Source organism: Neovison vison, chromosome X (genome assembly GCF_020171115.1).
Source record: "Neovison vison isolate M4711 chromosome X, ASM_NN_V1, whole genome shotgun sequence".
Taxonomy (NCBI): Eukaryota; Metazoa; Chordata; class Mammalia; order Carnivora; family Mustelidae; genus Neogale; species Neogale vison.
In genome coordinates this window covers 67,638,742-67,663,223 of record NC_058105.1, presented here as the reverse complement: position 1 = coordinate 67,663,223, position 24,482 = coordinate 67,638,742, and the positions used below count along the sequence as shown (strand labels likewise).

The window sequence follows — 24,482 nt, the reverse complement described above, 5'->3', positions numbered from 1 at the left end:
TGAGCAACTTTTCATGTGCTTATTGGATATTTGTACATCTTATCTGGAAAATTTTATTCAGATCTTCCACCCATTTTTAATTGGGTTATTAGGATTTTTGTTATTGAGTTGTAATTTTATTTATATATTCTGGATACAGTTTCTTATCAGATATATTATTGGAAAATATTTTCTCATACTCTGTCTTTTCACTTTAAAAAAATTACTTTATTATTTACTTATATGTATATTTATTATTTTATTCAATTAACCAACATACAGTACATCATTAGTTTTTCATGTAGTGTTCAATGATTCATTACGTGTGTTTAACACCCAGTGCACATCACAACACATGCCATCTTCATAGCCATCTCCCAGTTACACATCCCTTCACCCCCTCTCTTCTGTAACCCTCAGTCTGTTTCCTGGAGTCATGAGTTTCATGTGGCTTGTCTCCCTCTCTGATTTCTTCCCATTTAGTTTTCCTGACCTTCCCCTGTGGCCCTCCATACTATTCCTTATGTTCCACATATGAGTGAAACCATATGGTAAGTGTCTTTCTCTGCTTGACTTAATTCACTTAGCATAATCCCTTCTAGTTCCATCCATGTCAATGTAAATTTTAGATATTTATCCCTTCTGATGGCTAATATTCCATTGTACGTATGTACCACATCTTCTTTATCCATTCATCTGTTGAAGGATGTCTCAGCTCCTTCCAGTTTGGCTATTGCAGACATTGCTGCTATGAACATTGGGGTGCAGGTGCTGCTTCTTTTCACTACATCTGTATCTTTGGGGTAAATACCTAGTAGTTCAGTTCCTGAGTCATAGGGTAGCTCTATTCTTAACATCTTGAGGAACCTCCATACTGTTTTCCAGAGTGGTTGTACCAGCTTGCATGCCCACCAACATTGTACAAGGGTTCCCCTTTTTCCACATCCTCATCAATATTTGCTGTTTCATGTCTTGTTAATTTTAGCTATTCTAACTGGTATAAGGCAGTATCTCATTGTGGCTTTGATTTGTATTTCCCTGATGGCTAGTGATGTTGAACATTTTTTCATGTATCTGTTAACCATTTGTATGTCTTCTTTGGAGAAGTGTCTGTTTATGTCTTCAGGTCATTTCTTGACTGGATTATTTTTGGGGGGGGTGGTTGAGTTTGAGAATTTCTTTATAGATCTTGGACATAAGCTCTTTATCTGTCATATCATCTTCAGCTATCTTCTCCCATTCCACAGGTTGCCTTTTAATTTTGTAAACTGTTTCTTTTGCTGTGAAGAAGCTTTTTATCTTGAAGTCCCAGTAGTTCACTTTTCCTTTTGTTTCCCTTGCCATTGGAAAGGTATCTAGCAAGAAGTTGCTGTGGCTGAGGTTGCTGCCTGTGTTCTCCTCTGGGATTTTGATAGATTCCTGTCTCACATTGAGATCTGTCATCTATTTTGAGCTTATCTTTGGGTATGGTGTAAGAAAATGGTACACTTTCATTCTTCTACATGTGGCTATTCAAATTTCCCAGCACAATATATTGAAGAGACTGTCTTTTTCCATTGGATTTTCTTTCCAGCTTTGTTGAAGATTAGTTGCCCCTAGAGTTGAGGATCCATTTCTATGTTCTCTATTCTGTTCTATTGATCTCTGTGTCCACAATTGTACCCATACCATAATGTCTTGATGATTGTAGCTTTGTAATATACCTTGAATTCTGGTATTGTGATGCCACCAGGTTTGGTTTTCTTTTTCAACCTTACTCTGGCTATTCAGTGTCTTTTCTGGTTCCATACAAATTTTAGGATTATTTGTTCCAGCTTTGTGGAAAATATCAATGATATTTTGATAGATATTGTCTTGAATGTGTAGATTGCTTCTGTAGCATAGAGATTTTAACAATATTTATTCTTCCAATCCGTGAGCATGGAATGTTTTTCCATTCCTTTGTGTCTTGCTCAATTTCTTTCATAAGTGTTCTATAGTTTTCAGAGTACACATCCTTTGTGTCCTTGGTTAGGTTTATTCCTAGGAATCTTATGGGTTTGGGTGCAACTGTAAATGGGATCAATGACTTAATTTCTCTTTCTTCTTTCTCTTTGTTAGTGTATAGAAATGCAACTGATTTCTGTGCATTGATTTTATATCCTGCCATGATGCTGAATGTATCAGATCTAGCAATTAGAATATCATAGAATATCATAGAATATTGAATATAGAATAGCATAGAATATCATGACATCTGTAAAGAATGAGAGTTTGACTTCTTCTTTGCCATTTTGAATGACTTTATTTCTTTTTGTTGTCTGATTGCTGAGGCTAGGGCTTCTAATACTATGTTGAACAACAGTGGTAGCAATCGGCACTGCTGTTGTGTTCCTGACCTTAGGGGAAAAGCTCTCAAGTTTTTCCCCATTAAGAATCATATTCGCTGTGGGTTTTTTATAGATGGCTTTTATGATATTGAGGTATTTTCATCTATCCCTACACTGTGGAGAGTTTTAATCAAGAAAGATGTTGTATTTTGTCAAATGCTTTTTCTACATCAGTTGAGAGGATCATATGGCTCTTGTCCTTTCTTTTATTAATGTACTGTATCACATTTAGTAATTTGCAAATGTTGACTCACCCTTGTAGCCCAGCAATAAATCCCACTTGGTCATGGTGAATAGTTTTTTTCAATGTACTGTTGGATCCTTTGGCTAGTATCTTGGTGATAGTTTTGGTATCCATGTTCAGCAGTGATACTGGTCTGTAATTCTCCTTTTTGATGGGGTCTTTGTCCAGTTTGGGGATCGAGGTAACACTGGCCTCATAGAGTAATTTTGGAAGTTTTCCTTCCATTTTGACTTTTTGAAATAGCTTCAGTAGAATAGGCATTATTTCTTCTTTACACATTTCATAGAATTCCTGTTGGAAGCCATGTGGCCTGGCCTGAACTCTTGGGGGTTTTGAGGGGGAAGTTTTTGATTACTGTTTCAATTTCCTTGCTGGTTACTGGTTCTGTTCATATTTTCTATTTCTTCCTGTTTTAGTCTTGGTACTTTATAATTTACAGGAAATGCATCCATTTGTTCCAGATTGCCTAGTTTTTGACATTTAGTTGCTTATAGAATGTTCTTTAAATTGTATTTCTTTGGTGGTGGTTGTGATCTCTTTCCTTTTTTATTTTATTTTTTATTTTATTTTATTTTTTTTAATAATTTTTTAAATTTTTTATAAATATATATTTTTATCCCCAGGGATACAGGTCTGTGAATCGCCAGGTTTACATACTTCACAGCACTCACCAAAGCACATACCCTCCCCAATGTCCATAACCCCACCCCCTTATCCCAACCCCCCTCCCCCCAGCAACCCTCAGTTTGTTTTGTGAGATTAAGAGTCATTTATGGTTTGTCTCCCTCCCAATCCCATCTTGTTTCATTTATTCTTCTCCTACCCACTTAAGCCCCCATGTTGCATCACCACGTCCTCATATCAGGGAGATCATATGATAGTTGTCTTTCTCCGCTTGACTTATTTCGCTGAGCATGATACGCTCTATTTCCATCCATGTTGTCGCAAATGGCAAGATTTCATTTCTTTTGATGGCTGCATAGTATTCCATTGTGTATATATACCACATCTTCTTTATCCATTCATCTGTTGATGGACATCTAGGTTCTTTCCATAGTTTGGCTATTGTGGACATTGCTGCTATAAACATTCGGGTGCACGTGCCCCTTTGGATCACTACGTTTGTATCTTTAGGGTAAATACCCGGTAGTGCAATTGCTGGGTCATAGGGCAGTTCTATTTTCAACACTTTGAGGAACCTCCATGCTGTTTTCCAGAGTGGTTGCACCAGCTTGCATTCCCACCAACAGTGTAGGAGGGTTCCCCTTTCTCCACATCCTCGCCAGCATCTGTCATATCCTGACCTGTTGATTTTAGCCATTCTGACTGGTGTGAGGTGATATCTCATTGTGGTTTTGATTTGTATTTCCCTGATGCCGAGTGATATGGAGCACTTTTTCATGTGTCCGTTGGCCATCTGGATGTCTTCTTTGCAGAAATGTCTGTTCATGTCCTCTGCCCATTTCTTGATTGGATTATTTGTTCTTTGGGTGTTGAGTTTGCTAAGTTCCTTATAGATTTTGGACACTAGTCCTTTATCTGATATGTCATTTGCAAATATCTTCTCCCATTCTGTCAGTTGTCTTTTGATTTTGTTAACTGTTTCCTTTGCTGTGCAAAAGCTTTTGATCTTGATGAAATCCCAATAGTTCATTTTTGCCCTTGCTTCCCTTGCCTTTGGCGATGTTCCTAGGAAGAAGTTGCTGTGGCTGAGGTCGAAGAGGTTGCTGCCTGTGTTCTCCTCAAGGATTTTGATGGATTCCTTTCTCACATTGAGGTCCTTCATCCATTTTGAGTATATTTCTGTGTGTGGTGTAAGGAAATGGTCCAATTTCATTTTTCTGCATGTGGCTGTCCAATTTTCCCAACACCATTTATTGAAGAGGCTGTCTTTTTTCCATTGGACATTCTTTCCTGCTTTTTCAAAGATTAGTTGACCATAGAGTTGAGGGTCTATTTCTGGGCTCTCTATTCTGTTCCATTGATCTATGTGTCTGTTTTTGTGCCAATATCATGCTGTCTTGATGATGACAGCTTTGTAATAGAGCTTGAAGTGTGGAATTGTGATGCCACCAACTTTGGCTTTCTTTTTCAATATTCCTGTGGCTATTCGAGGTCTTTTCTGGTTCCATATAAATTTTAGGATTATTTGTTCCATTTCTTAGAAAAAGATGGATGGTACTTTGATAGGAATTGCATTAAATGTTTAGATTGCTTTAGGTAGCATAGACATTTTCACAATATTTATTCTTCCAATCCAGGAGCATGGAACATTTTTCCATTTCTTTGTGTCTTCCTCAATTTCTTTCATGAGTACTTTATAGTTTTCTGAGTATAGATTCTTAGCCTCTTTGGTTAGGTTTATTCCTAGGTATCTTATGGTTTTGGGTGCAATTGTAAATGGGATTAACTCCTTAATTTCTCTTTCTTCTGTCTTGTTGTTGGTGTAGAGAAATGCAACTGATTTCTGTGCATTGACTTTATATCCTGACACTTTACTGAATTTCTGTACAAGTTCAGTTTTGGAGTGGAGTCTTTTGGGTTTTCCACATATAGAATCATATCATCTGCAAAGAGTGATAGTTTGACTTCTTCTTTGCCGATTTGGATGCCTTTAATTTCCTTTTGTTGTCTGACTGCTGAGGCTAGGACTTCTAGTACTATGTTGAATAGCAGTGGTGATAATGGACATCCTTGCCGTGTTCCTGAACTTAGCGGAAAAGCTTTCAGTTTTTCTCCATTGAGAATGATATTTGCGGTGGGTTTTTCATAGATGGCTTTGATGATATTGAGGTATGTGCCTTCTATCCCTACACTTTGAAGGGTTTTGATCAGGAAGGGATGCTGTACTTTGTCAAATGCTTTTTCAGCATCTATTGAGAGTATCATATGGTTCTTGTTCTTTCTTTTATTGATGTGTTGTATCACATTGACTGATTTGCGGATGTTGAACCAACCTTGCAGCCCTGGAATAAATCCCACTTGGTCATGGTGAATGATCCTTTTAATGTACTGTTGGATCGTATTGGCTAGTATTTTGGTGAGAATTTTCGCATCTGTGTTCATCAAGGATATTGGTCTATAGCTCTCTTTTTTGATGGGATCCTTGTCTGGTTTTGGGATTAAGGTGATGGTGGCCTCATAAAATGAGTTTGGAAGTTTTCCTTCCATTTCTATTTTTTGGAACAGTTTCAGGAGAATAGGAATTAGTTCTTCTTTAAATGTTTGGTAGAACTCCCCCGGGAAGCCGTCTGGCCCTGGGATTTTGTTTGTTTGGAGATTTTTAATGACTGTTTCAATCTCCTTACTGGTTATGGGTCTGTTCAGGCTTTCTATTTCTTCCTGGTTCAGTTGTGGTAGTTTATATGTTTCTAGGAATGCATCCATTTCTTCCAAATTGTCAAATTTGTTGGCATAGAGTTGTTCATAGTATGTTCTTATAATTGTTTGTATTTCTTTGGTGTTAGTTGTGATCTCTCCTCTTTCATTCATGATTTTATTTATTTGGGTCCTTTCTCTTTTCTTTTTTTTTTTTTTCGGGAAGAATCTTTTTAATTGCCCATTTGAATTTTGGTCTTGAGGTTCTTTTGGGGAGAGTGACCAGTGAAGGGAAGGGGACACGTGGCTTCCTCTGTTGATTCTTGGTCTTCTGGCACAATGTTGATTCTGGTCTCTACGTTGATTCTGGTCTCTCTGGTGCCTTCCAGAGGCTTCTCTGGAAGCCTTGCAACACAGGTGTAATAGGGCTGCATAAACAACAATCACTGGAGACCCCAGAAGGTCTTATAGAAATTCCCTCAAGTCACAGACACCAGCTGCCTTCCAACCAGTAGCGTACGCCTTCCTCCAGTCTGAAAATAAAGAGGCATTTTTATTTTTCCACGGTCCGGTCTTCTGGTAAGCCAGATGCTTCGGTCTCTGGTTAATGAGTCTGTCAAGAAAGGGACAGCAAAACCCACAGACCACGGCAGATCTCCAGCCCCGGCTTCCAGGGCTTAAGGAAGAGGCGGAGCAGGAAAGAGTGGTGACTGGAGAGTCTGGGCTTGTGGCACAATCCTTCTGCTCTCATCCAGAGCTAATCTACAGGAAACCCCATGTCCTTCTTTAACAAGTATTTCCAGAAAACTGCAGCAAACATGCTACAGCTGAAGTCAAGTCTGGCAGGAAGCCTGATGTTCAAAAATAGGATCCTGTGGAGGTTGAGTAAGGAGACCAGCAGGACAGTCTCTTAAGGACTTGGGTCAAATGCAGCATTTGTAAAAACTCCGTATGTTCCCAGGTGGCTTTGAGGGTTCAAGGGGCTCTCTCCATCATCTTTTTGTCTGAGGCGCTTTCTTAGCAGAGCCAGGAGTGTCCCACACGTCACCAAGCCTATTGTAGAAGCCACTGCTCCACCGAAGTAAGTCAGGGCTTGCTGGATTGTCAACGGCCCTGCTTGGCAGGCTGGCATGGGAGCTGACCACTGGCCGTTCTCTTGGCATGCTGTTCTTGCTGAGCCGTTAAGTACCTGGCCCTCCGGACAGTAGAAGGGACAGGTTGATCCATAGCTGAAACCGCCCCAGGGATTGGAGCAGTTCATGCCGCCAGGTTCAATCACGTGCAGCTCGGCGCATCTGACAGCTCTGCACGCCGCAGTTCCTCCTGTCCACTGGCCTGAAGGTCTGCATCTGCGAGCACTGTCTCCCAAGAGTGTGAATCCAGCGTTGCATCCAAGGTAACAAGTGGTGTTCAAGCCAAAGTTTCCCAGAGGGTGCCTACAGGACATGGTTCCTTGCTCTGGCGTGATGAGGGCTGGGCATCGGACCTCGTCTGAAGTACGAGTCGTTACTGTGCCTTCGCAGGTCGGTGGAGGTGCCGTCCATTCTCCAGAAGCTGTGCACTCAACATTACTGGATCCTTCCAGCTTCAAACCCTTGTTACAGGAGAAACGGCAGGTGGAGCCAACCCCGAGTTCCTTATGCGTGTCAGAACAAGCCAGACTTCCCCACTCTGGAGCAAATAATTCTGGGCACTTGATGGCTTCACAAGTTGGTGCGGAGCCTGTCCAATGTCCAGATGGAGTGCAATCAGTACTTGCGGTCCGGATAAAGAGAATCCTTCATCACAGGCGAATCGGCACGTGGCCCTGTAACTGGAATCCCCCAGAGGCTGGACGCAGGTCATTGTGCCGTTGTGAGGGCTTCCCAAAGCTGTGCACGTATTGGCGTGGCATTCTGGAGGAGGAGAGCTCCAGTTCCCAGAGTGCAAGCACCGCAGCACGCTTGCTCCCACCAGGTGGGAGCCTTCACTGCACGCGAAGTGGCAGGTGGATTCGTACCTAAAGGCACCAAGTGGGTGGGAGCAGTTCACCTGCCCCCTGTTTGGAGCCAGAAGATCCTGGCACTGCAGAGCTTGACACACCGGGGCTGGCGCTGTCCACTGTCCCAACTCAGTACACTGGACTAGGTCAGCTCCTTCCAGCTTGAAACCCTCGGCACAACGGAAGCTACAGCTGGTGTTGTCCTGGAATGCTCCTGAGGATGGGGAGCAGTCCATGCTGCCGTGAACGGGACTCTGCAGTGGCCCGCAGGCAATGGCTTCACAAGCTGGCGAGGGTGCGGTCCACTGGCCAGAGCCCGTGCAGCGGAGAGAGGCCCAGCCCCTCACCTGGTAGCCAGGTTTGCATCCAAATTTGCAGCTGGAGCCATATGCAAATGCAGAGAGGGGGTGGACACAGTCCATGGTTCCTTTCCCAGGGGCTTCCAGGAGGGGACACTGCACAACTTCACACACTGGGGCTGCGGCTGTCCACACCCCTGAGGCCGCGCACTGCACCACCTCCGATCCAACTAATGCAAATCCCTCTTCACAGCTAAAGTGGCAGCTGGTCCCGTACAGGAAGGCCTCGGCCGAGTGTGGACAGGTCATGCTTCCTCGCTCAGGAGTCTTCAGGGGTGGGCACTGGGCAGCGACACACTGCGGTGGCTCACTCGTCCAGACTCCGGAAGCCAAACATTCCAGCTTGCTGGGCCCATTCAGTTCGTACCCTTCCGCGCAGTGGAACCTGCACTCTGAAGTAAAGGAGAAGTTTCCCAGAGGGTGGCTGCAGTTCATGAATGCTTGCCGAGGGAGATCGAGATCCTCACACTCTCTGACATATTCACATTCTGGCCCATAGAATCCGGGGAAGCAGGAGCAGGTATAGTTCCCGATGGTCTCCATGCACTTTCCTTGCTTGCTGCACGACATGTCCTGGCAGGAGGCCGGTTTCTCTCCTCCCCATCTTCCGCTCCTCAGGCCGCTCAGGTCCGGGCCTGCTGTGGCTCGTTCTCTGCTCTCACAGCCCCGACTCTGCGACCCCACGTCACCGACCCGGCCCCTTTCTCTTTTCTTTTTGATAAGTCTGGCCAGGGGGTTATCTATTTTATTAATTCTTTCAAAGAACCAGCTCCTAGTTTCGTTGATTTGTTCTATTGTTTTTTTGGTTTCTATTTCATTGATTTCTGCTCTGATCTTTATGATTTCTCTTCTCCTGCTGGGCTTAGGGTTTCTTTCTTGTTCTTTTTCCAGCTCCTTTAGGTGTAGGGTTAGGTTGTGTACCTGAGACCTTTCTTGTTTCTTGAGAAAGGCTTGTACCACTATATATTTTCCTCTCAGGATTGCCTTTGTTGCGTCCCACAGATTTTGCACCGTTGTGTTTTCATTATCATTTGTTTCCATGATTTTTTTCAATTCTTCTTTAATTTCCCGGTTGATCCATTCATTCTTTAGAAGGATGCTGTTTAGTCTCCATGTATTTGCGTTCTTTCCAAACTTCCTCTTGTGGTTGAGTTCTAGCTTCAGAGCATTGTGGTCTGAAAATATGCAGGGAATGATCCCAATCTTTTGATACCGGTTGAGTCCTGATTTAGGACCAAGGATGTGATCTATTCTGGAGAATGTTCCATGTGCACTAGAGAAGAATGTATATTCTGTTGCTTTGGGATGAAATGTTCTGAATATATCTGTGATGTCCATCTGGTCCAGTGTGTCGTTTAAGGCCTTTATTTCCTTATTGATCTTTTGCTTGGATGATCTGTCCATTTCAGTGAGGGGAGTGTTAAAGTCCCCTACTATTATTGTATTATTGTTGATGTGTTTCTTTAATTTTGTTATTAATTGGTTTATATAGTTGGCTGCTTCCATGTTGGGGGCATAGATATTTAAAATTGTTAGATCTTCTTGTTGGATAGACCCTTTGAGTATGATATAGTTCCCTTCCTCATCTCTTATTATAGTCTTTGGCTTAAAATCTAATTGATCTGATATAAGGATTGCCACTCCTGCTTTCTTATGATGTCCATTAGCATGGTAAATTCTTTTCCATCCCCTCACTTTAAATCTGGAGGTGTCTTCGGGCTTAAAATGAGTTTCTTGGAGGCAACATATAGATGGGTTTTGTTTTTTTATCCATTCTGATACCCTGTGTCTTTGGATTGGGGCATTTAGCCCATTAACGTTCAGGGTAACTATTGAGAGATATGAATTTAGTGCCATTGTATTGCCTGTAAAGTGACTGTTACTGTATATTGTCTCTGTTCCTTTCTGATCTACCACTTGTAGGCTCTCTCTTTGCTTAGAGGACCCCTTTCAATATTTCCTGTAGAGCTGGTTTGGTGTTTGCAAATTCTTTCAGTTTTTGTTTGTCCTTGAAGCTTTTAATCTCTCCTTCTATTTTCAATGATAGCCTAGCTGGATATAGTATTCTTGGCTGCATGTTTTTCTCATTTATTGCTCTGAAAATATCATGCCAGCTCTTTCTGGCCTGCCAGATCTCTGTGGATAAGTCAGCTTCCAATCTAATATTTTTACCTTTGTATGTTACAGACTTCTTTTCCCGGGCTGCTTTGAGGATTTTCTCTTTGTCACTAAGACTTGCAAATTTTACTATTAAGTGACGTGGTGTGGGCCTATTCTTATTGATTTTGAGGGGCGTTCTCTGAACCTCCTGAATTTTGATGCTCGTTCCCTTTGCCATATTGGGGAAATTCTCCCCAATAATTCTCTCCAGTATACCTTCTGCTCCCCTCTCTCTTTCTTCTTCTTCTGGAATTCCAATTTTCTAATGTTGTTTCGTCTTATGGTGTCACTTATCTCTCGAATTCTGCCCTCGTGGTCCAGTAGCTGTTTTTCCCTCTTTTGCTCAGCTTCTTTATTCTCTGTCATTTGGTCTTCTATATCGCTAATTCTTTCTTCTGCCTCATTTATCCTAGCAGTGAGAGCCTCCATTTTTGATTGCACCTCATTAATAGCTTTTTTGATTTCAACTTGGTTAGATTTTAGTTCTTTTATTTCTCCAGAAAGGGCTTTTATATCTCCCGAGAAGGTTTCTCTAATATCTTCCATGCCTTTTTCAAGCCCGGCTAGAACCTTGAGAATTGTCATTCTGAATCCTAGATCTGACACATTGCCAATGTCTGTATTGATTAGGTCCCTAGCCTTCGGTACTGCCTCTTGTTCTTTTTTTTTGTGGTGAATTTTTCCGCCTTGTCATTTTGTCCAGATAAGAGTATATGAAGGAGCAAGTAAAATACTAAAAGGGTGGCAACAACCCCAGGAAAATATGCTTTAACCAAATCAGAAGAGATCCCAAATCATGAGGGGAGAGATAGGGGATAAAAAGAGGTTCAAAAAAAAAGAAAGGAAAAAAAAAGGAATTAAAGAAAAGAAAATGAAGAAAGAAAAGTATGAAAAAGAAAAAATATATATATTAGATAAACTAGTTAAAAAAAGTTAAAAATGAAAAGGGTAAAAGTTAAAAAAATTTTTAAAAAATTTAAAAAAATTTTAAAAATTTAGCAAAAGTAGAGAAAAAAATGAAAAAGAAAAAAATTACTTTAACTGCAAGACTAAAAAGTCACAGGGAGAAAGCCATGAGTTCCGTGCTTTGCTTTCTCCTCCTCTGGAATTCTGCTGCTCTCCTTGGTATTGAAACCACAGTCCTTGGTAGGTGAACTTGGTCTTGGCTGGATTTCTTGTTGATCTTCTGGAGGAGGGGCCTGGTGTAGTGATCTCAAGTGTCTTTGCCCCAGGCAGAATTGCACCGCCCTTACCAGGGGCTGGGCTGAGTAATCCGCTGGGGTTTGCTTTCAGGAGCTTTTGTTCCCTGAGCACTTTCCGTAGAGTTCCGGAGGACGGGAATACAAATGGCGGCCTCCTGGTCTCCGGCCCGGAGGAGCCGAGAGCCCAGGGCCCCACTCCTCAGTGCGCCCTCAGAGAACAGCGCCCAGTAATTCCCGTCTGCCTGACCTCCGGCCGAGCTCCGAGCTCACCGAGCCTGCGACCGGTTCAATGTAACCCTAAGCTGCGAGCTCACTGTTGGCTCTGTCTCTTCAGCCAGCTTTCCCGTTCCAATACCCGGAAGCTCTGCAACACTCAGACACCCCCGATCCTTCTGTGACCCTGCGGGACCTGAGGCTGAAGAGACCCCTCTTCCCTTCCCCCTACTTGGACAATCCTCCCTTATCTCAGCACAGCCCTGGAGCTAGGAGGGGCAACGGCATGTTGCGGGGGAGATAGGTACGCTTGCCGCGCGCGGCTTGTAACGCGCAGATAGTCACGTAGGCAAGGGGGGTCGCCTAGGTATGTGGGCAAGGGGGATCGCCTAAGTATGTGGACCTAGTCACGTAGGCAGGATGTTTCTCTGCTAAGTAATAAGGTCCACTCCCCCTCCTCACTCCCCCTCCCCACCTTTCTCTTTGCGCGCCGGGGTCCTTCAAAGCCAATCTACAAACACCGAGTATGCCTTACATTCAAACCAGCCAATAAGAACCTTGTAACTATGTTTCTGCTTCTGTACGTATGCGCTCGCTTCCCCGAACCCCATAAAAAGGCCCTAAACAAAGGGCTGGCGCGCGAGTCTTCCTAAGACTTGATCGCCCGCAGGTACCTGTGTCAACTCAATAAACCTCGTGCTGTTTGCATCTGATCAGTGGACTCGGCTCGGTTTTTGGGTCCGGGGGTCTCCTCCTGAGAAGGGGACCATTCGGGGGTGCTTGGAGCCCCGGGGGGGGGATCTTTCATTGGGGGCTCGTCCGGGATGTGAGACCCCCACCCAGGGACCACCGACCCACTGTCAGGAGGTAAGCTGGCCAGCGCTATATTCGTTGTGTTTGTGGTTGTAGTTCGACCTGTTACTTGTGATTTCGCGTTGTGTCTGTGGTGGTGTCTGGATCTGTTACTTGTCATTTCGCGCGCACGCGTTTGGTTTTGGTTTGGGGTTCGATCGGATCCATTTGTATTTGGCGAGGGCCAGAAGGAGCTGACGGGCTCGGACTTCTCCCTCGCAGCCCTGGAAGACGTTTCAGAGGTGTTTGTAGTCCCGCCGGGTGGGACATTTGAATCCTTCGAGGACATCTATGCCCCGGGGCAGCGGGGCATTTGGAGCTCAGCCTGTATCAGAGAGATACGTGGCCTTGGTTGGAGAGGGGGAATCCGGACCCCCGGGATCTCCGCTTGAGTTTTTGCTTTCGGTTTTGTACCGAAATCGCGCAGCGTCCTTCTTGTTAACTGTTTTGTGTGTCTTACTTATTGTCCTTGGTGTTTTCTTTGACTCTAAAATGGGGCAAACACTTACCACCCCCTTAAGTCTCACTTCAGGTCACTGGAGAGATTCTGAGTTTCTCCTAATAGATGTGGGGGTTTCTCCCTCACTCACTTCCCATGTTAATGGCTATAACTGGAACCAACTGGGGTTGGTCTAACTCGAGACAGAGACCATAAGGAATATTCCCAAGCAGCTGCCAAAACTCTCTTTGTTTCGGGGAAGTTTCCCTGTGTTCTCTGGCCCGACTTGGACTGCTTAACCCCTCCCCCCTTGCTGGTGGGAAAGCATGGCATCTGCTCCTCTGTTGGGGCTTATGAGCTCCAAAACCGGGAATCCTTTCTCTGCCTCCTGGCAGCACTTTGTTTTCCTCTGTTTCCCCCTTATCGTGTTTCTGCACCAACGTGCGTGCAGCCTGCATGACTAGCCTCTAGATCATGCACCATGGCTCCTCTCTCCACTGTCAAGGAGCAAAAAGAGCACCCCCTGGACCTAAAACCCCCACTCCAGATCTTCCCATGCATGTCTCAGGTAAACATTCAAAGTGGAGTGGGCCCAGGTGGAACGTAAATCACTATTGGAACTAAGTTAAGTTTGTTGGTTTAATTAAGATAAGACCTGTCTTTTAAGTTAACAGTAGTAAATGTGAAACTTGAAAGTTTACTGAAGGTCAAATAAGCTTGTGTTACTTGTTAAAATATGTTAGCAAAGAAATGACTAAACTGATGGTTAATTGTCTGTCTCAAAGTTCTAATGGGTAATTGCTGAAGTAGCTTTCAAAGTCTTTGGTAACCTGAAAGTTTTAAAGTTTTGCTTGGGTGACAAATGGAATTAAATTGTGGACATCTAGGTCTTAAAGGATAAAATGCTAAGTCGTTAATTACTGGATGTAGGTTTATGCTTTTGACTTCTTACTGCAAAGAAACTAAGAGTATTTAAATCTGTTGGTAAAGGTGTTTTGCACTTAACTGTTTCATAAATTTGACATCTGAAGAATTCTGTTGTAACAGTTCACAGTTGGTTAATACTTAGTCTTAACTAGAGATTAAGGGGTTTCTAAGACTATCAAATTCTGCTTAGTGTAACTAAAACTGATGGAAATAAGGGAAACTCTATAAAAAAGTAGGTGATATGTAAAAAAGATTTAAGGAATGGGAATACATTTTGTTGAAGGTTAGGGAAGGTAATTTTGTCCTCAATAAAATGGTTGTTTGAAAGAAAATGACTTGGGACAAAACCTGAATGCAAAGGAAAGATGTAAAAGGTTTGTGAAGGGAAATCTTCAGAAAAGGAATTTTAGATATGGTCAGGACAGACTAAAAAAAGAAAAACAGCCTCCAAGGTGATTTAATACTCTCCTGACCTGCCTCCACATAGATTATACTTCCAAGTATAAGGGCCATTTGGCCTTGAGAGATTAAGAAAGCAGCCCAACCTTGAGAGACTGCGAAAACACCCGGTTGCCATCCTCCATTGCCTGTAACCATAGAAATTCACTCTAATCTGTAAAGAGTAAAAAGGGAGGGTATCCAACCTGTTTGAATCTGAAGAGTGCCTGACTGTGTAAATCTGTCTGTACGGCTTCACTGCTTCAGCTACGGAGTCTGAGTGGGCTGCACCCTGAGTCTCGCAGGGCGTCATATGGCAGAACGGTCATCTACTCCACGGAGTAGCCTGGTCTGGGGTTTATTCGGACAGGCCTTAGCTAAAACGCTTCTAAGTTCCTGTGAGGGATGCGAGCAGGACAGCAGGAAAAAGATCCCCCTCCTTTGTCTGCGACATCATTCATGATGGGAAAAAAAACCAAAAAAAACCCCTCCTATCTTAAGACTGCACACTTAGAAATAAAATTAAAAAGGAAAAGACACTGGTATAAAAAAAAAAGCTGGTTTTCTTTGTTTAAAAGGACAAAGTTTTCTTAGATTAATTGATCAGATAAGAGAATGTAAATAGTTTTCTCTTTGCCAGCCCAGAAAACCCAGTTTCTATGTTTTGTTTTATCACGTGTTTAACATCCCTAATTATATTTAGGCATGTGCTTTAAAACTTTCTAAGATTTTAGCAATTGTTGACAAGATTTAAACGAATGATAAACCTTGGGTTACATTTGGGAAAATGCTATAATTATTCTAGAGATTCTATACATTTCCTAAAGTTTTAAATGTTTTAAAAGATCATCGCTTGATATTATAATTATGAAAATGCTATGTGTCACAAAATTAACCTGATTTCCTTGCCAGCTAAATTGTAAACTCTTGTCTCATCAGCTCTAACCATATCCATTCTGAGTTTTTGTCATTTATAATTGTTTTAATTCTCTTCTAAATGAGTTTTATCTTCAAGGAGATTCATATAAAGGACTTTGAAGACAAATAGATATTTGATATACTTAAAAACCCTAAAACTGAAATGGGTAAGAATTTCCAAAACTAACTAAAGGTGCATTCACCAGATTTAGTAACATGGGACTAAATGAACTACAAGATTATAGTGTTGTGTCTCTTAATGTTTTGTCTTGTTTTAGACATTGCAGCTTCTCTAATGTTTGCTCTTCCAGACTAGGGATACTTTTTCTTAAGTTATCTATAACTCACAGAGATGTAAAAATGCTCAAGGCATTCAACTTTTCTCTCTATCTGAACCCTCTGAAACCAAAAGGTCTCAGTAAGTATTCTTTCTTCCATGGCAATAATTCATTTGCATAAGTTCAGTAAGAATCTGTTCTCCTTGTAACAGGACACCATTGGAAACTGGTTATTTTACCAAGGCTTTGACTGGGATGTCATATTTGAAAAGACTCAGATACGACCAGACAGTTTAAAGGAACTAAGGTTGACTTTATGAAACCTGGAGCCATAAAGCCCCTTGGGACTATTGGCCTGATACCTTGTTTACAGAGTTCCCAGCAGCCTCACCAGGTGAGTAAAGAATGTCACTCCTTGGTAGGTGCAGAATCTCATGAAGAGGCATATGCCCAAATCGACAGGTATTGCAGGCATGCCTGATGGCAAGTACGTGGCTTGGCTTCTGGCCTGGAGAGGCTACTAGAAGTTCAACCTAGAGATTCCTTATAAGAAGTTCCAGCAAAGCAGATTCTAAAAGATCTATATGATCACACTCAACTGTTCTTGCTGAGCTTATGTAAATAATGGGCCAAGTTTGTTAAAACTGGACTTGTTTCACAAGTGACTTAGTCCTGATTTGGCTATCTCTGTAAATGAGGGTTATTTTAGAGAAAAAAATTATATTTTAATAACACACCTTTATGGATGTTAAATTCTAGATTCGATTGTCTTTAAATGTTTGTTTACCTAAGCTAAACAATTTGAGGTAAACTTCAGAGAAGTTACACAATAGCTTCTTTAATCGATCTTATTATCTTGTGGGTATATTAACAAGACCCCACGGCACATGATTAAACAACTGGAAAATGGGATCGATTCCCCTATAATTGTATAACTTAACTAACACCTTGTTTGTGGCTGGGATAATAAAATTGCCTAAAGGCCAGCCTATTGCACTCCATAGGATTAACTATGGACTTATAGAGATAATGGATGACCCCACTTTCTTTATGATTAGATCGGATGATACATGGGGGCCTCCCCTTATCTCTTGACAAGTTTTCTCACTTGCCAGTGATCCTCCGTAATCAGGATATTGTTAAGGCTGGACCACTCAAAGGTCTTCTTATTGGTTTCATCCCTTAGTCATATTTATCCTAGAGGCCACCTCTGTTGGGGTGCAATTGCAAACAGATGCTTTAGAGAAACCTAAAACAGCCCTCCTATAAAAAGAGCCTCAGAGCTCACTATGGAACAGCCCCTAACTAATGAGTTCACATCAGGTCCAGATTTTTCTTAGAATTCAAAGGCCACCAAAGAATGATGAAGGCCGACTAATTAAATACTGGGCTATACTTACAGATATGCCGGATGAATGACAGTTTACTGATGACAATAGTTTTCATAAAAAAAAATAAGAAAAGCTAGGTATACTGTAGTGTTCACTAGCACTTTGCAATTGCCAAAGCCTAAGAATAAACATTAACATTGACTCCAAATATGCCTTCCTGGTACTACATGCCCATGGAGCTATTTGGAAGGAAAGGGGATTGCTATCAAGCCATAACTCCCCAATCAAATATGGGCCTAAGTTACAAACCCTCCTTATCGCTATACTGAAGATGGCATATATCAGATCTGTGATGCATATCTGTGGCTTACACCCACGATTGGACAGCTCAGTCAGAAGGCAGTTTTATGCTGGGAACAAAGAAATCATACGAGTGATATTTGGGCAAATAACACACGATATCTGGGACGGCTATCATTAGAAATGTGTTACCAAGTAATAGTACTCCAGGCTATTGACTAGACAAGGTGACCTGGCATTAGATTGCCAGCTCCAAACAGAACCCACTGGATATGTGAAACAAACCTGTGGCCCTGGCTTCCTCCAGGGTGGATAGGTCGCTGTACCTTAGGATTTGCCTGGATTCATGGGCGCATTACTAAAACCATTACAACTCCAGCTAATCTCCCCAACTTAAAACAAAGATGGATGCGATCTATTTTTAAATGGTATGATCACTTAGCATCCATTTTTGTTCCATCTTTGGGACTAGAGGATGTCATGTGGCATATGTGCAATTATCAAGACAGAATGTTGTGTGTACATCCCAGACTATCACAAAAATGTCACAGGATTAATAAAGGATATGAATGCCCAGATTAAGGCTCTACAAGATCCTTCTCTCTCTCTCAGCAATTGGTTAGCTTACTGGTTTGGAGGAGGACTGCGGCCAAATCTCCTTTTTGGGCTTCTCATTCTTATTGCCTTATTAGCCTTAATATGTTGCTTTGTTCGCTGTTTCTCTACTTGGTGCCGAGACTCCATCGCTGCAATGACTTCACCACGACAGATGATCCTTACCATGCGCAAAGATACTTTTTCACTGTCAGCACTGGATTCAGCTGCCTCCGCCTTTCGTAACTCCCCTATACATTCCTCCACTGATCAATGTTGACCTGAGTAGGTAGGGACAGCTCTACGCCCCTATTCAGCAGGAAGAAGTTACAGAAAATAAGACCTTCCACCTTCAACCACCTTAAAGATTTAAGGGTCAAAATTGTTCAGGAGGCTGGCTGAGGAGGGAGCAGGGGCTGGCGCCTTGCACCCCCTCTCCACCCACTCCCCTTGGTAATATGTATGACATTTCACAGGCACCCCTGACTGCCCTGAAAGAAGAACAAATGTTTATATTGCAGAGATCACAGTCTTGTAAGGCAGAAGTCTCCCTTTGTTTGCAAATGTCCTTAAAATTTGCAACAAAGAAGTTACCTTACAAAACAGAAGAGGCTTAGACCTACTGTTCCTAAAAGAGGGTGGCCTTTGTGCTGCTCTCAGAGAAGAATGCTGTTTTTTTTGCCAACCAGACTGGAGTAGTAACAGAAACTCTAGACAAATTGAAGGAAAGGCTAGATAAGCGTAAAAGAGACTTTGAATCTCAACAGTCTTGGTATAAAGGAGTTTGGAATCATTCACCCTGGTTTACTTCCCTAATAACCTCCTTAATAGGACCTTTAATGCTCTTAATGTTAATTCTAACATTCGGGCCATGCATCATTAACAGGTTAACCCAATTTATAAAAGATAGATTGTCGCTTGTCCAAACCATGGTATTAACCCAACAATATCATGCAATAGGGCAGCAAGAGACTAGCCCCTAATAAAGTAAAAGGTTTTACTCAGGCCAAAAAGAAAATGGGGGAATGAAGAGACCCCTCTTCCCTTCCCCCTACTTGGACAATCCTCCCTTATCTCAGCACAGCCCTGGAGCTAGGAGGGGCAACGGCATGTTGCGGGGGAGATAGGTACGCTTGCCGCGCGCGGCTTGTAACGCGCAGATAGTCACGTAGGCAAGGGGGGTCGCCTAGGTATGTGGGCAAGGGGGATCGCCTAAGTATGTGGACCTAGTCACGTAGGCAGGATGTTTCTCTGCTAAGTAATAAGGTCCACTCCCCCTCCTCACTCCCCCTCCCCACCTTTCTCTTTGCGCGCCGGGGTCCTTCAAAGCCAATCTACAAACACCGAGTATGCCTTACATTCAAACCAGCCAATAAGAACCTTGTAACTATGTTTCTGCTTCTGTACGTATGCGCTCGCTTCCCCGAACCCCATAAAAAGGCCCTAAACAAAGGGCTGGCGTGCGAGTCTTCCTAAGACTTGATCGCCCGCAGGTACCTGTGTCAACTCAATAAACCTCGTGCTGTTTGCATCTGATCAGTGGACTCGGCTCGGTTTTTGGGTCCGGGGGTCTCCTCCTGAGAAGGGGTCCATTCGGGGGTGCTTGGAGTCCCGGGGGGGGGATCTTTCAAGGCCATGCTGAACCCGCGTGGGCTTCGCCCCGGTTTAGCCTCTGGAGCGATGTCCCTCAGCGGAACCGACTTTTAAAAGTCCTGATTTTGTGCTCCGCTGCTCCGCTGCTTGCCGGGAGCCGCCCCCCCCCCCCCCCGGGGATCTTATCTTCCCGTCGCTTTGGATTCACTTCTCCGCCAGTCCTACCTTTCAGAAAGTGGTTGTTTTTCAGTTTCTAGAATTGCTGTTCTTCTTCTCTTCGATCTGCCGATGGATTTGCAGGTGTTTGCAATCTTTAGATAAGCTCTCTAGCTGATCTCCTGCTAGCTGAAGTAGTCTCAGCCTGCTACTTCTCCGCCATCTTGACTCTCCTCCAGTTGTGATCTCTTTCATTCATGTTTTTATTCTCTCTCTTTTCTTTTTGATAGGTCTGGCCAGGGGTTTATAAATCTTATTAATTCTTTCTAGGAAACTGATTCTAATTTCATTTATCTGTCCTACTCTTCTTCTCATTTCTATTTCATTGATTTCTTCTCTAATCTTGGTTATTTATCTTCTTTGAGGTTTAGACTCTACTTCCTGTTCCTTCTCCAGGTCCTTTAGGTATAAGGTTAGCTTGTGCATTTGGGATTTTTCTAATTATTTGAGAGGCTGGTGTTGCAATATCCTTCCCTCTTAGGATCACCTTTGCTGTGTCCCAAAGGTTTTGAACAGTTGTGTTCTTATTTTAATTAGTTTCCATGAAGTTTTAAATTTTTGTTTTTAATCTTTAAAACTTAAACAAAGTTTTTAATCTGTGTTAATTTCCTGCTTAACTCATTCATTCTTTAATAGTATGCTCTTTAATCTCCAAGTGTTTGAGTACCTTCCAGATTTCCTCTTGTGATTGAGTTCAAGTTTCAAAGTATTGTGGTCTGAAAATATGCAGGGAATAATCCTAATCTTTTGGTGTTGGTTGAGACTTTATTTGTAATCTATTGTGGTCTATTCTAGGGAAAGTTCCATGTGCACTCGAGAATGTGCATTCTGTTGCTTTAGAATAGAATGCTCTGTAAACATCTGTAAGAGTCCATCTGGTCCAGTGTCTCATTCAATGCCCTCGTTTCCTTGTTGATCTTCTGTTTAGATGATCTGTCCATTACTGTTTGTGTGGTGTTGAACTCCCCTAATATTACTGTATTATTATCAATGTGTTTAATATGATTATTAATTGGTTTATATAATTGGCTGCTCCCAAATTAGAAGCAGAAGTATTTATAATTGTTTGATCTTCTTGCTGGGTAGACCCTTTAAGTATGACATTGTGTCCCTCTTCAACTCATACTATAGTCTTTGGTTTAAAATCTAGTTTGTCTGATATGAGGATTGCTACCTCAGCTTTCTTTTGAAGTCCATTAGCATGAAAAATGGTTTTCCACCCCCTCAGTTTTAGTGTGGAGGTGTCTTTAAATCTAACATGAGGGGCGCCTGGGTGGCTCAGAGGGTTAAAGCCTCTGCCTTCGGCTCAGGTCATGATCCCAGGGTCCTGGGATTGAGCCCTGCATCAGGCTCTCTGCTCAGCGGGAAGCCTGCTTCCTCCTCTCTCTCTCTGCCTGCCTCTCTGCCTACTTGTGATCTCTGTCTGTTAAATAAATAAATAAAATCTTTAAAAAAAATAAATCTAACATGAGTCTCTTGTACACAGCATAGGGGTGGGCCTTGCTTTTTTTTTTTTTTAAATCAAATCTGATATTCTGTGTCTTTTTATCAGAGCATGTAGCCCATTTACATTCAGAGTAACTATAGAAAGAAATTAATTTAGTGCCATTATATTACCTGTAAAGTCTCCATTCCTGTAGATTGTCTCTGTTCCTTTCTGGTTTATCTTACTCTTGGGCTCTCTCTTTGCTTACAGGATCCCCTTTAATATTTCTTGCAGGGCTGGGTTGGTGGTCACATAGTCTTTTAGTTTCTGTCTGTCCTGGAAGCTCTTTATCTCTCTTTCTATTCTGAATAACAGCTTTGCTGGTTAAAGTATTCTTGGCTGCATGTTTCTCTCATTTAGTACCCCGAATATATTATGCCAGCATTTTCTGGCCTTCCCGGTTCTGTGGATAGGTCTGATGCCAGTCTAATATTCCTATCCCTGTAGGTTAGGAACTTACTGTTTGAAGCTGCTTTCAGAATTTTCTCTTTATCTCTGAAATTTGCAGGCTTCACTATTACATGTTTGGTTGTTGATCTATTTTTTATTGATTTTGGGAAGGGTCTTCTCTGTCTCTCGGCCATGAATGCCTATTTCCCGTCCCAGATTAAGCAAGATTTCAGCTACAATTTGCTCAAATATACCTTCTGGCCCTGTCTCTTTTTCTTCTCCTTTGACATCCCAACAATTCTGATATAATTTGTTTTATGGCATCACTGATTTCTTGAAGCCTCCCCTCATGGTCCACTACTTGTTTTTTCTCTCTTCTCCTCAGCCTCCTTACTTTCCTTCAACTTGTCTTCTATGTCACTGATTCTTTTCAGCCTCATTTACCCTAGCTGTTAGAGAATCCAATTTAGACTGCATCTCAGTTGGAACATTTTTTATTTTGGCCTGATTAGACCACATTTTTGCATGAAGTGATTCTCTAATGTTTTTTATGATTTTTTCAAGTCCAGCTAGTAACTTGATAATTGTTATCCTGAATTCTAGTTCTGACATTTTATATTCATATTGATTAGCTCTGTGGCAGAGTATTACCTCTGGTTCTTTCTTTTGTTGTGAATTTCTCCTTCTAGTCATTCTGCCCAGAGAAGAATGGATGAAGAAGTGAGCACTATCAAAAAAATCAACTACAACCCAAGCAAAATATACACTAGACAAATCCAAAGAGGTCAGAAATCAGAAAAGAAAAAGAAAAAGGGGGAAAAATGTGGGGGGAGAGAATATAATCTTACAGGGTAGAAAAAACAGGATGATCCACTTGGTCCTGAATGTATTTTGGTCTGTGTTTTAGAAGACAATAAATCCCAAAAACAAAGAAAGCAAATTACACACACACACACACACACACACACACACATACACAGAGAGAGAGAGAGAGAGAGAGAGAGAGAAAATTCAATATAGTGAAAGGAAGACAAAAGTGAAGAATATATCTATAAAATGTAAATTTTAAAAATAAAAGCTAAAGAAGGACTTAAAAACAAAGAGTTGATAAAATAAGAACCTACTTGGAAAGGGAAAAAAGAAAAAAAGAAATGGGAAATTTTAAACTGAAGGATAAGGAAATCATGAGAAAAAAACCCTTAAATTCTACATAATATTTTTCCCTAGCACTGGAGTTTTACAGTCCTGTATGGTCTGTAAACTTGCTATTTACCTGTTCTTCCAGTTGGTCTTCTGAGGGAGGGGCCTGCTGCACTGATTCTCAGGTATCTTTGCCGGGGCAGAGTTGCACCACCCCTTGCTGGAGGACTGGGCTCTGTGTAAGCTGTTTTAAGTTGCTCTGTGTGGCTTCTGATCCCTGAAGGTTTTCTGCGCCTCTTTAGAGGATCAAAATTAAAATGGCCATGCCCAATCTCCAGGACCAGAGTAGAAAGATCTCACTCCCCTCTCTTTAGTAAATCATCAGGGATGATTGTGCCACTTCTGCATGTGCCAAACTCTGCAGACTCCTATGGTGTGCACTCACCCCTATCCTCCCAGGGGAAGGATATGCTTCTGCACTTTGTACGGTCCTGGTATGGAGAGCAGCTGCCCAATCATGGTGCACCAAATTCCTCCGCGCATTTATCTTCTGATGTATCTCCTCAAAAACACTCCTCTGCATGTCCTACCTTGCAAAAAGTGGTCCCTTTTCTACTTGTAGAGTTCCAAATATTCTTTTCTTTCATCTCTAGTTGAATTCATGGGTGTTTTAGATTTGATAACTATGTGGTTAAATCCAGTTGAAACAAGGTCCCCTACTCTTCCACCATTATACCTCCCCTCCCTATTCATATTTTTAGTTTGTTTTTACCTGTAAAATTGGCAGTGATATCCTTTCATTCTTTTTTTCCCACCAATCTGAGTCTTCACTATTTTGTTAATCGTCAACATAGTTTAAAAAATTTAGTTTTGGGGGCGCCTGGGTGGCTCAGTGGGTTAAAGCCTCTGCCTTCAGCTCAGGTCATGATCTCAGGGTCCTGGGATCAAGCCCCACATCAGGCTCTCTGCTCAGCAGGGAGCCTGCTTCCTCCCCTCTCTCTCTGCCTGCTTCTCTGCCTACTTTTGATCAGTCTGTCAAATAAATAAATAAGATCTTTTTTAAAAATTCAGTTTTTTAAATCTTTCCAAAGAACCAACTTGTGGCTTTGTTAATTTTATCTACTGATTTTGTATTCTCTATTTCACTGACTTATGCTCTAAATTTTCTTTCTGCTAGCTTTTGGTTCAGTTTGCACTTTTTTATTTCCCTAAGGCAGAAGCTTAGGTTAGTGATTTGAGATATTCCTTGCCTTGAAATATAAGCATTTATAGTTACAAAATTCCTTTGAATGACAGCTTTAACTGCATCCCATACATTTCTGTTTTTCCATCTTCATTCATCTCCATAGTTTCCCCTTGTGATTTCTTCTTTGATCCATATTTAAAGTGACTTAATTTCCTTCTGAAATACTCATATTTTGTTCCCCTATTATTGACTTTTAATATTTTTATTATGGCCAGAGAACATGTTTTATATGATTTCAATCTTTTAAAATTTATCAACACTTTTTTTTGGCCTAGCATTTAATCTATCCTGAAGAATGTTCCATGTGTACTTTGGCAAAAAGTGTATTCTGTTTAAATCTTCTATTCCCTTTTTTTCCAATTTATTTATTTTCAGAAAAACATTATTCATTATTTTTTTTGAAATTACTCCAACTTGAAGAAAATGATATCAAAAGAAGTTCATGGAAATGCAAGTCTAAATGTGAGGAAGAAACTATTTAAACTAAACAATAGTTCTTAAAGCTATAT

General features: G+C 41.8%; 1 protein-coding gene across 1 annotated transcript; it reads right to left on the bottom strand.

Moving 5' to 3' along the window:
* Positions 1 to 6,627: 6,627 nt before the first annotated feature.
* LOC122896602 (P-selectin-like) lies at positions 6,628 to 23,310 on the bottom strand. The gene is given in 3 exon segments (XM_044234721.1): positions 6,628 to 7,662; positions 7,665 to 8,961; positions 23,173 to 23,310. Coding segments are annotated over 3 exon segments (2,277 nt in total). The 3' UTR covers positions 6,628 to 6,820.
* Positions 23,311 to 24,482: the final 1,172 nt, after the last annotated feature.